At 38.3% G+C, this 13,151-nt stretch overlaps 1 protein-coding gene across 1 annotated transcript in view; it reads right to left on the bottom strand.

Annotated features, from left to right (window-relative positions):
* Positions 1 to 12,135, bottom strand: part of LOC119029918 (splicing factor SWAP) — a 50,300-nt gene extending 38,165 nt beyond the window's left edge. The window contains exons 1-7 of the mRNA XM_037117152.1: positions 11,749 to 12,135; positions 9,901 to 10,064; positions 7,379 to 7,510; positions 5,194 to 5,270; positions 2,269 to 2,494; positions 1,944 to 2,044; positions 362 to 512 (exon numbers count right to left, since the gene is read on the bottom strand). Coding sequence (XP_036973047.1) covers positions 362 to 512; positions 1,944 to 2,044; positions 2,269 to 2,494; positions 5,194 to 5,270; positions 7,379 to 7,510; positions 9,901 to 10,064; positions 11,749 to 11,948 — 1,051 coding nt within the window. The 5' untranslated portion in view covers positions 11,949 to 12,135. The remainder of the gene's footprint in view (positions 1 to 361; positions 513 to 1,943; positions 2,045 to 2,268; positions 2,495 to 5,193; positions 5,271 to 7,378; positions 7,511 to 9,900; positions 10,065 to 11,748) is intronic.
* Between the last annotated feature and the right edge of the window lie 1,016 nt (positions 12,136 to 13,151).

The following is a 13,151-nucleotide window of genomic DNA, read 5'->3' on the forward strand; positions in this document are numbered from 1 at the left end:
CTGAAAGTCATTTCAAATGCCTTCACATCAATTATTGACTGTGGTCAGCATTTAAGAGTGGGGAGCTATATTGAACAACGAGAATTGGCAGAACATTCCACGCAGAAAATGGCCCAAAAGGAGGAAGTCAAATGGCAGTTTTCCGTGGTCAACAGCCATCTCAGAACAAAACACAGTTTCAATAACTTCACAGTAGGACAGAAGAACCCTATGTGGCTGAGAAGAAAACAAATGGAAATGAAAAGTATAGGCTGACTGTAAAAGTAGACCAGACCACAAAGTGTGATAAGCACTCTCAGAGTTTTTATATTTCAGATGTGCCGTCTGTTGCTCACAGAGGAAAAGAAAGATCTACACTCACGGTCAGTAGTGTATTCCGCTGGTGTGCTGGATACAGCTTGGTCTGGCGCTTCCTCTGGTGTGGCTGCCATTGCTGCAGTGCCATTTCTCTCCTGCTTGGCTTTTCGTATGAGTGCAGCCAGGGGATGATCTGGGTCCATTACTTTGAGAGGCTACAGAGGAAATAAGGCCAGTATGGTTAAAAACAGTCTGTCATGCCATGATGTTATATGTATGTTATTGTTATTGTTAGATATTATTATAACATATTGTATATATTTCCAGATTGTCTACTTTATTGTTGCATTATTTTGTTGTATATTTTATTTCATTTCATTTTTATTGTCTATTTTACTGTTTATTTATATCTTTATCTTTAGCTCTCGTTTCCACTCATGCTGTATTTATATCCTACTTTGCATGGAGCATCTGGAACAAAAACAATTTCCCAGTGGGGATTAATAAAGTAATCTGATGCTGATTATTTCTTGTGAAGGAATGCTTAAGCAATGGACATCACACTCGATTAAAGGTGACAAAATTATTTCTAGTAATGGTACAACAGATCCACCCAATATTCATAGCTCTCTGAAGTCAGAACCATGAAATGCATTGCAACTGCTGAGCATTACTTTGCATGAAATCAGAAGCCGTTATCTTCCTAAGTGCAGCACTAGAGATACACAGAATTTAGGAGTTAACCCCATGAAAAATGAAATATGAATCGTCAGTAAAAACTTTGAGTAGCTGATCTGAAAAGGAAATCCCTCTTGATGGGAGACAACTGCCAGACATCTTGTTACTAAAAGGAGCTCATTTTATTTCTTTAAAAAGGCGTACTTCCATTCTTGCTGTCGTCAAAGACTAATGGCTGTCCTGCCAAGGCAGATGAAAAGCGCTAAAAAAAAAATTATTAAAAAATACCAGCATGAAGACGGGGAAACAGAATAAAGTCGAGAATGCAATAACAGACATGGGCAGTTTTAACAGGATGAAAATGTAATTCACATGGCTGGCAGTGTTCAGCTAACACTGCACAATATTTTCTTAACATTATAACAAAGGGGGGGTAAAGAAAGCTATTTTCAATTGGAGTCCATTACATGGGCAGCCTATAGTCAAAGGTCCAGAGCTTTCTCCTTGGGGAGGTTTAAGAAAGGGCTGCACAATACATCATCTCAGCCTAGACATCACAGTGTGAGGATGCGCAGTAGTCACATTGCAGGACAAGCAATGCCAAGCAAGGCAAATTAACTCGAACACTTCATGCTACAATGTCTTGTAACAAAAAAAAATATTGATTTTACATGACTAATCTGCAATCTCTCTCTCTCGCACACATGCAGAAAACCTTTAGGCTATATCATCTTAAACATGCAAAACAAGCAAACAAGCTGTTATTTTCTTTAGTCTGAAGGCCTCCATCCTAATTTCCGTGAGAGTTATTATGTGAGCGCACCAAACATGCATTTACATGAATGAGTTGTACACACTTTGACATAACAAAAAAAACTATGTCAGCCAAGTGAGCAGGAGTTTTATACATAGAAGTCATTGAAAACAAACATTGTAATGCTACTTCTACAGGTAAAGCTTCACATTACCTTCACCAGTTCCTCCAGGCGAGAGCATCTTTTAGGGGCAAACAGGCTGGGATGGAGGTAACTGCCATCCCCATCCTCATCTGAATCATCAGAGTGGGAGTCTAAAGCAAGAGACAAAAAAAGAGTACTGAATATATGTATGAACAAATGTTTTATATCAAAATCAATGCAGAACATTAAAGCTTCTTACTGCTTTCTCGTGCTCTGTTCAATCGCTCATGTATAACAGATCTGATATTTCACATTGATTACAGTAAAGTGCAAATTTAACATCCGTGAGAGGACATAACACCTTCGGATTCAGTGAATGCTTTCCATAACTCACCCTGCGTCTGCTCTTGCTTGCTGGAGGAGGCAAGGTTGTATCGACCTTCCTTCATGGCCCGCAGGATGTGTTTGTAATAAGGGTTCAAGTAATGGTCAAAACGGAGAAAGTCGAACTGGGAGTTACCAGACTGCTTAGCTTTCAGGACTATCTCAAACTGTGCCCCCTGCTGACATACAAAATTTGCTGTCCTCTCTATGATGTTGTGGGTCTTGATGGTTGCCGGCTGAAAAGACAAAAAAGTCAAGAAATTAGCCTGAATGTGCTTAAACTGTATTAATGCAGGTTCTTAGTCTGTGATTGATTGTTTGGTTTCTGGGGAGAAAATGTTATCAATGTGTAAAACCTGGAAATATTTGTTATCACTCAAACCAAAAAAAAAAAAATCAACAAAATAGTGAAAAATGAGCATTAGTGAAAGGCATAAAATTGTAACTGCTGTACACCACATTACAATGTTTATGCATGGCTCCTTCCTAACAAGGACATGCGTCCTATTATCTCTGAAGCATTCTTATGCTGGGCACACTCATGTTGGATGTGATGACATTAATTCTTAAAATACACAAGAGGTGGAAATCATTGGAACAAGAAATGGTCCATTATTCATTCATTATTGTTCCCCTTGTGTGATTTCAATGATTTATCATTGTCATTACCATGAGAGTACAGAGAAGTGCAGGCAATCTCCAAAAGAATATACATATCTCATCAGGATGAAAGTCCTAATAAATACTACCTTGGTGCCAGTATCCAACACTAACAGACCATTATTGTGTTCCAAGCTGCCAAGGACTCCATGACATACAAGGGCCTTTTGCACTCAGATTTAAGAACTTATCCATTAGTGAAAAATGGGATGCGTAATACTTATTTTATGTTGACGTGAATTACACAAGCAAAGTGTCCTCCTCCGCCTCACCTACTCTAAAGTCTGAAAGTATAAGGTCCAGTAGACTGCCATTTATTATCTACTGTAAGCAAAGAAAAAGAAGAGTCATCTTGGTCCCAACTTCTGCTCTGCATGCCAATTAATCATGGCGTCATATTCATTCTGATCAGTGACCTTTCTTGCAAATCATCCCACTCTTTGCACATAGTGTATTCTCTGTTGTTACCACTGTCACAAGTAAAGACAAATGTCAATACAATAATTTGGGTCTAATGAAAAAAAAACCCAATAGCAATAAATTGCAATAAGCCAAAGGACGTCCAGGTTAGAGTCTGGCTAGAGACCGTTGATGTCACTCATCCCCCTGCCATCTCCCCATGCTGCCTGTCATTCTCAAACAAAAGGAAAAGGAAAAATCCAATTGGAATAAAGAAAGAATTAAGAAATATGAAATATAAAGGCTAGGCTGAGAATTATTCAGAGAGAAGGGTAAATCCTTAAAAATCTATTGCAGTGATGTTGTGCTCTGGATCTATGCACAAGGGTATTATGGCTGTGGTATGTATACCCAGCACGATAAAGACTGAATATGCACCCAGCCCAACTAAACAATGAAGCCTGTTTTTTTTCTCATGCATAAGAAAGTAGCAGCTGAAGGGGTTGTGGTTGCAGACTTGGCCTGATCCTGAGGGAAGATGGTCTGACAAAAACACCTGATAGAACAAAAGCAACAGCAATACATTTTTAATTTTCCTGTATATTACAGGCGATAAGCCTGTTGGTGTCATTGAATGTTATGTCAATGTGAAGCATTGCCTACATGTTCAGAGGTACATACAATGAATATGTGAGGTAGCAGACGAGTGACAATAACATAAAGATGAAAACACATTTTTTGTCACACAAGGGGAAAGAAGACGTGCAGTTTCACATGGCTAGCACCTTAAAGGTTATCGATTAATCTGTAATCTAGTGACTAAATCAATATTCACAACGAATGTGTGAGGATCGGGGTGGCTTTCCAGCTCTGATAAACATTTTCCTCTGGAAACCCTGTACAGTCAATCATACTGTAGTGTCAGACATTCTACCAAAGTTTAAATGAAATTATTCAGTGAATCATGCAAACAAGAAACAAAAGAAAAAAAGCTAAAAGCAAAATGCTTAAAAAAAAATCCAGGTTGCAGCATCTCAAATTTGACTATTTGTTGTTTTTAGTTTTCTATGACAGTAATTTAAAAAACAATGGTTTTAATCATGCTGTACAAGCCAAACAGGAGACACGAGTTGAAAATTAGCAATAGCTAAAGACTCTGTGCAGCACATCAGTTGTAATGTCCATATTGGAACTATGTTAAACTTCAATGTCACTATCAAATAAATTAAAAAAAAAAAAACTTTAACTTGGACGAACCAAGGAAGTTGGACTTGGGTCGCATTAATGAAGCAAATTTGCCTTCTCGGGTTATACAGGAAGTTACATAAATAGCTGTATCCAATTCAAGTCAGATTCTAAAAAAATCAATCAAATCTATTTAGCCTGAACTAAGTCTCATTTGACCAGGTAACCTATCAAAACCCTTAAAACCTGTAATCATCGTGACAATGTTATTTTTTAACTTCCATATTGCTCAATTATTTTGCATGCAGACAGGCTAAATCTATCCCGCTTAGGGTGACCATCGTATCTATCTCCTGCTTGATATAGATCTGACAGTCAAAAAAAACTTTTAAAAAAACACAGAAAGAAGAAAAGCAGAAATGCAAAGCAGTTTCCATAACCAATTTGGTAGATAACTGCAAGTTTATGTACAGATGTCATTTTTAGAATCTTCACATTGCACTTCTCACCAAACATTTTGTGTCACTGAATGATTTCATTTTTCTTTTTAGATATATTTTTTTTATATTGGATTACACTGTTGTCTACAGATGTTCCTGTTGTTGCCTAAACTCACTGTACATTTCCATGTTTATATGTAGTGTTTATATCCTGTGAATAAGAACACAAGCCAGTTAAATTTCATACACACCAATTCCACATCAGGAGGGATAGTGAGCCCTGGGGGTGCGACGAATGGTTCCTCACTCTCCTCGGGCTCTGCCTCTTCTGAGCATGTGAAGAGATATGGGGACAAAGATAATGAGATTAATTCTTAGTCATTTGTGACTAAAAGTTAATATAGCCCTCTGGATATATACTCAACTGAGCAGTGACTTGAGAGGAATTTTGAGTTCCTAAATTATTTTAAAAATGTGTGAATGGCATGTCCTCCACCACTTAATCAGCTATACGAATATATCATCTGCACTTGCTAAAAATGTCTAGGTCAGGTGGAAGCTACGCTGATATTTTTACCATTGTAATGTAGGGAATTTGCACAGTACCTTAATTAAAGACATAGCTTTTATGATGAGAAAACATCAGCTGGCGTGTCGTGTATGATGTGCCATGGGTGCAGTTTTGAAATAGGCTTTTGGCAGAATCTGACAGCCACACAATGTCTGTGTATTCACTCCATCCTATGTCCCACCTCAACTTGAATTTAGTAATCATATAATAGCCTTCAAAACAGTGCCCCAAAACTAAAAGAAGACATGCTCTTCATCATCACTTCAGTTATATAACAGGATTATTATCATGGTTGATGAGGATATATTTAGATAATGCTGCTAATTCTAAAGTGGCGTATTATGTAAAACTCAGTGGTTATCACGCATTAAAAAGAATGTACGCCCACTTTTTAAAAGGCATTCCAACCGCATTCCCACTTATGCTGTGACCAAGTAACAACCGTTTTGCTGCAGCCACACATTGACTCAGCAGCTCTGTACAGAGATACAAGACGACAATCTGCTTACACAGCTGAACAGGACAGTATACCAAACTAGGTAAAAATATGTAAAGAATTCAGTTACTTCAGTGAAGGTGAAGTTGGTAAATTTAAAATTCAGCGAAAAGATGTGCTTCGCATTCAAATTAAGTTTTTTTTATTTTGACAGGATATGAAATTATTGGGTGAATTGTGAACATGACCGGTTGACAATAATTGTGCGGTTTAAGAGAAAGGTTAATTAACACCTACATTTGTCTTGTTTAGACAGATAACAAATGATGCTGCAATTAACCTTCACAACTTTCACACAGGATCTAACAATAGATACAATGACTAATGGCTGACCGTCAGCCCAAAGACTCTCTTTGATTCTTAAATCTACATTGTGACGGTTCAGGGATTTTTCATGATATTGCATTTGTGCTAATGTCAAAGAGTATAACCACAGTAACGGAAAAACCTAAGAGTGAGAAATCAGCTCACAATGTTTATGTCCAGTGTCACATGACCTTGATCGATGTATTCCCAAAAGACTAATTCTGCTGGGCTCTAGAGCTTCAGTGGATGTATTCTCACTGTCAGCTCTACTATCTCTCCAGAGAGAGGCATCTTGTCTGCTTAACTGTCAGGCCAAAAGGGACAAAGTGCTTCCAGCTATCTCAACATCAAATATTCAAAGTGGTGAGTGTGTGTATGTGTGTGTGTGTGTGTGTGCGTGTGTGTGTGTTCGTCTGATGTGGATGCATGAGAACCAAAATTGCTGCTGGGTGTTCACACATGATAAACAGTCTAAATGTAGTACCGACTTACAAATGGAGCTATATTTTGAAAATCTAAAATATGGAACAGTGACAAAAATTGCGCAACATCTATCTATGTGCAAATCAAGGAATCACTGTCACTTTAGTGACCACTGTCTATCTGTTTCTGTGTGTTATTCGCATGTCATCAGAACTGTTCATCTGGTCTATTTCTCATTTGGCACATTTGTTGCTGGGGACCAAAGGACATGCAGTGGTGAATTTGGTCAATTTTCGACATGCGACACAGTCAATACAAAAAAATGCTGAAGAAACAGTGAGTACTGGTCTTTAACATTTACATCACAATTTGATTACCTTAAATAATCAACCAAAAGTTAAAAAGGGTGTATCGTAGTCTGTAGGAAACACATTATAGTATATATAAGTAATGTAGAAGTAGAGAGTAAGCCAGACTTGTTTCATTAACATAAAGTGTTTTGCTTTCCTGGTTTAGTTACATCCTACACAAAGAATATGTGTGTGTGAATATATCAAAGTAAGCAACCAACTCCATATGTATGTGAGTGTGACTACTATCTGAGTCACTAAACAAATTTGTGAGTGATGCGAGTTCTCACCGGCTTCCCTGTTAGCATCCTCCTCCTCTGTGGGCTGAGAGGGGTCATAGTAATCAGCGCTGTATTTGAAAGCCACTGCATTGTAGGTGCCTTCATCTGCCAGAGCCTCGCTCAGGCGTTTGTACTCCTCCTCTGAGGAAATAAAAACACAAACAAAAAAACATGAAAGAAGAATAATGTACCAGACTTACCAGAATTGATCAGATTGCACAATAGACTTGTCTTCCACTATTCATACAAAGAACCACCTGTTGAGAATACCTTATCAGTTAGTTTAGTGTATCTGAGGTATTAGCAAGAAAGAAAGTGCAGGGAGACAGTCCAGAAGGAAGTTCTATTTGCCCAAACATCAATAAAGCAATGAATCAATGCTAGACTAAATGTGACCTAAAAATCACTTCTGCAAATCACACCTGACTACAGAGGTCGTTGAGCTCAGATTTGAAGGAAAAGCCTTGTAAGTGCGTCACATCAAGTTCGGATCACATTCCCACAACAACTGAACCACAACTGTAGTCGACAGCATCAAGACCACTTCCTCTGAAAGGGTTCCTGAGTAGTTGATTTGGTCTGCAGCGTACTGCTGGATTCATACCTACCTCAACAAATGCTGCCAAGAGGCAAAACGTACCAGAGACCCATTTAACCAGACTTAACAAAACAGGTTTACTCGAGTTTACTTTCAAATGTGATACACAGTATTGTATTTCATAACAACAAATTACTTGATATGGTTTGATATGGTAATCAAGGAGACCAACAGATATTGGGAGGTGATATATATTTGCAGCAAAAATAAAAATCTTAGCCTTCAAATTTACAATTTTCGCTACTTCATACCTCCACTTCACTACACTTATTTGAGAACTTTAGTTAACAATTCAATGCAGATTCATATTATTTGATGTTTATAGGCTATCACTTGTGATGCATATCAGATAGTGTTGTGTGCAGAACATGCATCATGCTGCATCAAAGCCAAAGTAATGCATATTCAAAATTATTTCATCAGCAATTAGACACACAAAAAACCAGATACTGACAAGTGGGAAAATGCTGATTATCTCCCCTTGATATTCAACAACGCTTATATTTGGTCTGACCCTCGTTAACTAAATCAAATACATTAAATTGTTAATTTGCATTTATATGGTGAGATGTACAATAATATTCTCTTAAAATAACTGATGATAGTTATTATAACAAGAAATAATACTGTTATTGATGCCATGACTCTATTCTCAATGATGGGATGTCCATGTACTGCTCAAAAGAAAAGAAAGAATGAGAACATACTTACTGGCTGCTAGACACATGCTTACTTGGCCCCAGACACCAACCTCTTTCTATTTAAATTCATGGCGAACGATATCTTTATTAAAGAAGCAAGGACAAAATTCCCACTAAAACTATCAATATTTCTAATGCCTTCCTGCTGTCCCTACAGTGGACAGATGGGTAATAGTCTCCGTGAATGGGGTCAGGCCTCCAAATTCAAGGGCAAAGCGGCCTGGGGGATGAACCTTCTGCAGTGAGTGTGCAAGTGTGTGTGCGTGACACAAATCATTAGCTGACTCATTCTGTCCTGTCAGTTTGGGCATAAGACACCATCTTTCACTTAAAACGGTGGCTTATTAATTCAATTACAGTCATTAACTCTGTCTTTCAGAAGGGTGCTTTGTCATCAAAACAGCCTGTTTCATTATAATGTAAAAAGGAGTGAGATGCAAGTATCCTACTCTTGAAAGTTATTTCCATGGAAATGGAAGCTGAATGTACCTACTCTGCTCAGTTTCATCCTGGAAAATGAAAGTTTTTGTTAAGAAGCCTTGTTTAAATAACATAATAGTGTTAGTCTGTGGGAGAAGTGATGATACAAGCCTGAGGTTAAAAAGTTTTGCAACCAATAATTCAAACACTGACTGCTAGAGAGGGAAATTAACACTTTAACTCTAAAACAGCATGATGACACTGACCAGGTACATTAGTTAGCAACATATACCAGTACCACAAATACCACTGAAAAAACACAGATATGTTGCAGCAATCTAACAAACCATAGGGCACATTCTTGTAGGTATCACTATTCCATTTCTGCAGCTAGGGGTTCTCTATATCAAAGCAATGGAAACTAAAGACTTAGTTTGATGACATCATAACGTAGCATGGGATCATGGGAGTTGTAGTTGCCAATGCTAAACAACCATCAGACAAGACTGGGGTAGAAATGTTCGCGGACAAGACGGTGCATCAAAGTTGTATTCATGTTAACTTAAGTCTTGATCGTCGACCTTCTCCCTCACCCTCTCATATATCATCTGATGATGTTTCCCCAGAAGTCATGGTGACAGACCAACAAGAAGCACACCATCACCTTTAATAAAATGTTGACTCCTCTTGATACTAACATTGTTGGAAACACTGAGGATAATGTAAGTATATAACTCAACAAAGTGGATGCTCATGTGATTAGGTGGTGACAGCAATTTCTACATCGGTGTGCCATTTGTGTGTGTGCCCACCTTGTCTTGCTTCCTCTTCCAGCAGGTCAGTGTGCAGAGCCAGGTACCTCTCCTCATCACATAGCGCCTCAATCCTGTCCTCTTCCTCCGATAGCTGGTAGGATGTATTCCACGATCCGCTGTCATACTCTGAAAGGTCATGTAAGTGACCACGCCCATCGTATCTGTTGGATGAAAAAAGGATTAGAGAGAAGGAAGTCCACAAAGACTTTTATACACAACATGGACCTACTTACCAAGGTAGGGGGGACCTAAAACCCACAATTTACAACAACAAAAATGCTCTACCTCTGCAAGTCTGTCAAGAGGGAGTTTACTTGTAAAAGCTAGTTCAGAAATGTTTTCAAAGTTCAGACAACAATAAATCCTTAATTAAGTCCTTGGGCTTAATTGTTGATAGTGCTTAAAGGATGCCTAGCAAGCTTTCTGCTGCTATTTTCTTCCTGTACAAGTCTTACAAACCAACAACCCTACATCAAAAGAAAATGACAAAGGAAAAACAAAACATAAAAAGCAACTCGCCTCTTACCTTACAGGGTTCAATCCCCCCCTGTAACACTCATCATTACTTCTACATCTGCAAAGAAAGTTACATTCACACAAACCCGAGCACATAAATACCTATCCGTAAGAACTCAAATGGACGACATTTTCCAGGGTTCGTCCCTCTACGCCACCTCTCAGTTGCAGTTTTCTTCATGAAGACAAAGAAATGGGGGTGCTGTGGTTGGCATTCGGGGTTTGGCAGGACCCCTTAGCCTAACTTGCTGGGGAAAGAACTGTGTTATGTGATAAAGACACACATACAAAGGCTGTACAAATGGAACACAAGTTGGGCCACTGCAGATCAAGGTGATTCAACAGAATAAATCCACTAAATTATTTCACTGTGTGCATGGAGTGGCAATACACACTACCACCACACACAGCAACATTCTGCAGAAAGGCCTTATTTTGGTCAAAACATATTTCACATAGACGTTGCGATATTTTTGAATCACCTTCACTGTAGTGACTTTAGTCTTGGTTAGAATTTGCTCTGGCCTTGTGGATATTCGCACAGCAATATCAAAGTCCAGGTCACTTGCTTTGTGTACACATTGTTTTTTTTTGTTTTTTGTTGTTTTTTTTAGCCAAAACTCAGTCAGAAAAGGACAGAAAGCATGAAACATCTTCTGTGTCATACTTTATTTTGACCACCATTTGATCCATTTATAAAATTTGCCTGGAGTTAGAGTTTTCAGAGGAAATTCTTCCAACATGCCAAGACGCAAAACCTACCAAAAAGCTAGCTTATGTGGTCTAGACGGAGATCAAATTTAGATATCTTTGTATCTCATTCCAATATAAACCCTGTTGACAGTTCAGACGGTGCACAGTACAAACTAATGCAGTCAAATCCAACATTTCTGTAATAATTCATATTATCGTGAAGGTTATGACGCTTCTGAATGGTTTCAACTGATTTGCAGGGGCTTTAGTTATATACTGACTCACCCCATTTGTGTCAATGTTGTATTTCACTACAGTAATTTTTAGCTGCTGTGCCTCATAACTTGGCAACTTAATGACTTCTCGTGGTTCAGCATCACGGCTAACGTTAGCAAAGACTGGCAGGTAGTTGCATCTTCGCATGTCACTCTAGAAACTTCAAATACCATTTTTTTTATCAGTTCAGGACATCCAAAAACATGTTAGCGGGCATGAAATAATACAATCGTGGTCAGTTGCTGGTATTTCCAAGCTTCTGCAAGACAATATCCAAGTGGTCCCTTGAATTTTTCAAACAGGCTAACGGACAGCACAGATGGTTAGCATAACGGTTCGGTCTAAGTTTGTTCAACCGACCTATCAATCATGATGCTCTTGTCCCCCATCCATGGGATAAGATGTTTTCCCTGTTCGTGGTAAAGAGCCTTTTCGTCGTCTGGAAACAGTTTGCAGGCATAGCCGAACACCAAGAGGTCGGCATATTTATCACTGTCGCTCACATCCTTCTTCACCGGTTTGTTTTTGTGGTCTTTCTTCGCCGCTCCGCGACGATACATCTCCGCGTTACTCGTGAAGACAACTTAACGTGCAAGACAAAATAGTAATGACGACACGGTGAGGGTTTTCTGGTAACCAAATAGCTTGCATGTGGTCAAAATGTTAGGAAATCCTTGATATTTTAGCCCAAAACAAAATACTACGTGCCCTCGGTCGCCATGTTTGAAAGCAGGTAAATGCAGACTGTGTATCTGGTCCGCACTTACGACAATTTGTTTGGGGGTTATTAAAACATAAGAACACACTCATAAATTCATATATAATTTTGAAGCGTATTTCGTTAAAAATATATGTTTATGATCCTTTTTCTCAAGTATCTGTATGTGTTTTTTTTTTTTTTTACATTTGTCGAATGTGCTTTTGTTAAATGAAACTCACTGTTACAGCGGAGCTGAACTGATAACTCTACAGGGCCTACAGTACAAGGTTACTTCTAATTTTGAGTTGCGTGAGCAGCGCATGAGTGAAAGGCAATAGTATTAGTATACTTAAGTAAATATTCCAATGTCCAATCTTTACCCGAGGTAGAGAAAAAATTTGTAGTTGGAGCTGAAGTATAAAGTGCTCCATAAATTAAAGGAAAAAAAGCTTTGAATTTAAGTTAGTGAACTAGCTGCCAAAACTTGGCAATTTGTATTTTAAACTAGCTGTGCAGTGATTAAAAATATTCACTTGCAGGTATTAGTATGTATATTGTTTTGCATGATTTAACCAGTTTACTACAAATCACTTAGCCTAATACTGCTGACCATGTTCACAATGCTCAGTTGTTTAATATTTTTAAATACTGATTCTTCCAAATAGGATGGGCAACAGGTATAACGTGGTGTAGTTTGTAGTAATGATGCCCCGTTAGCATTTTTGCTCATATCACTTTTTTAAAAAAATGTATTGGCTTTAGGTTAAATGCCTGAAATAAGGTCTGTGACAAGGTCTATGGCATAAAATATATTAAACAATAATTTAGGGTCTTAAAAAGAAGTGGCTAAAAAGAAGTGGCTAGATGAGACAACAGAGGTTGTCAGGGAGTTTAAACATCATCATGCATTATCTACTCACTGGTCCGTCTTTACAGGCAGACTTTAGTTAAAAACTATTCCAACTTTAACTTTACAACTTGTGGTTTGATCAATGAACAGAAAACGTGTGTAGTAACTATGAGGAAAGACACTTAGTGGTGGTGACGTTGAAGACATTCAGGA

This window comes from Acanthopagrus latus, chromosome 12 (genome assembly GCF_904848185.1).
Source record: "Acanthopagrus latus isolate v.2019 chromosome 12, fAcaLat1.1, whole genome shotgun sequence".
Taxonomy (NCBI): domain Eukaryota; kingdom Metazoa; phylum Chordata; class Actinopteri; order Spariformes; family Sparidae; genus Acanthopagrus; species Acanthopagrus latus.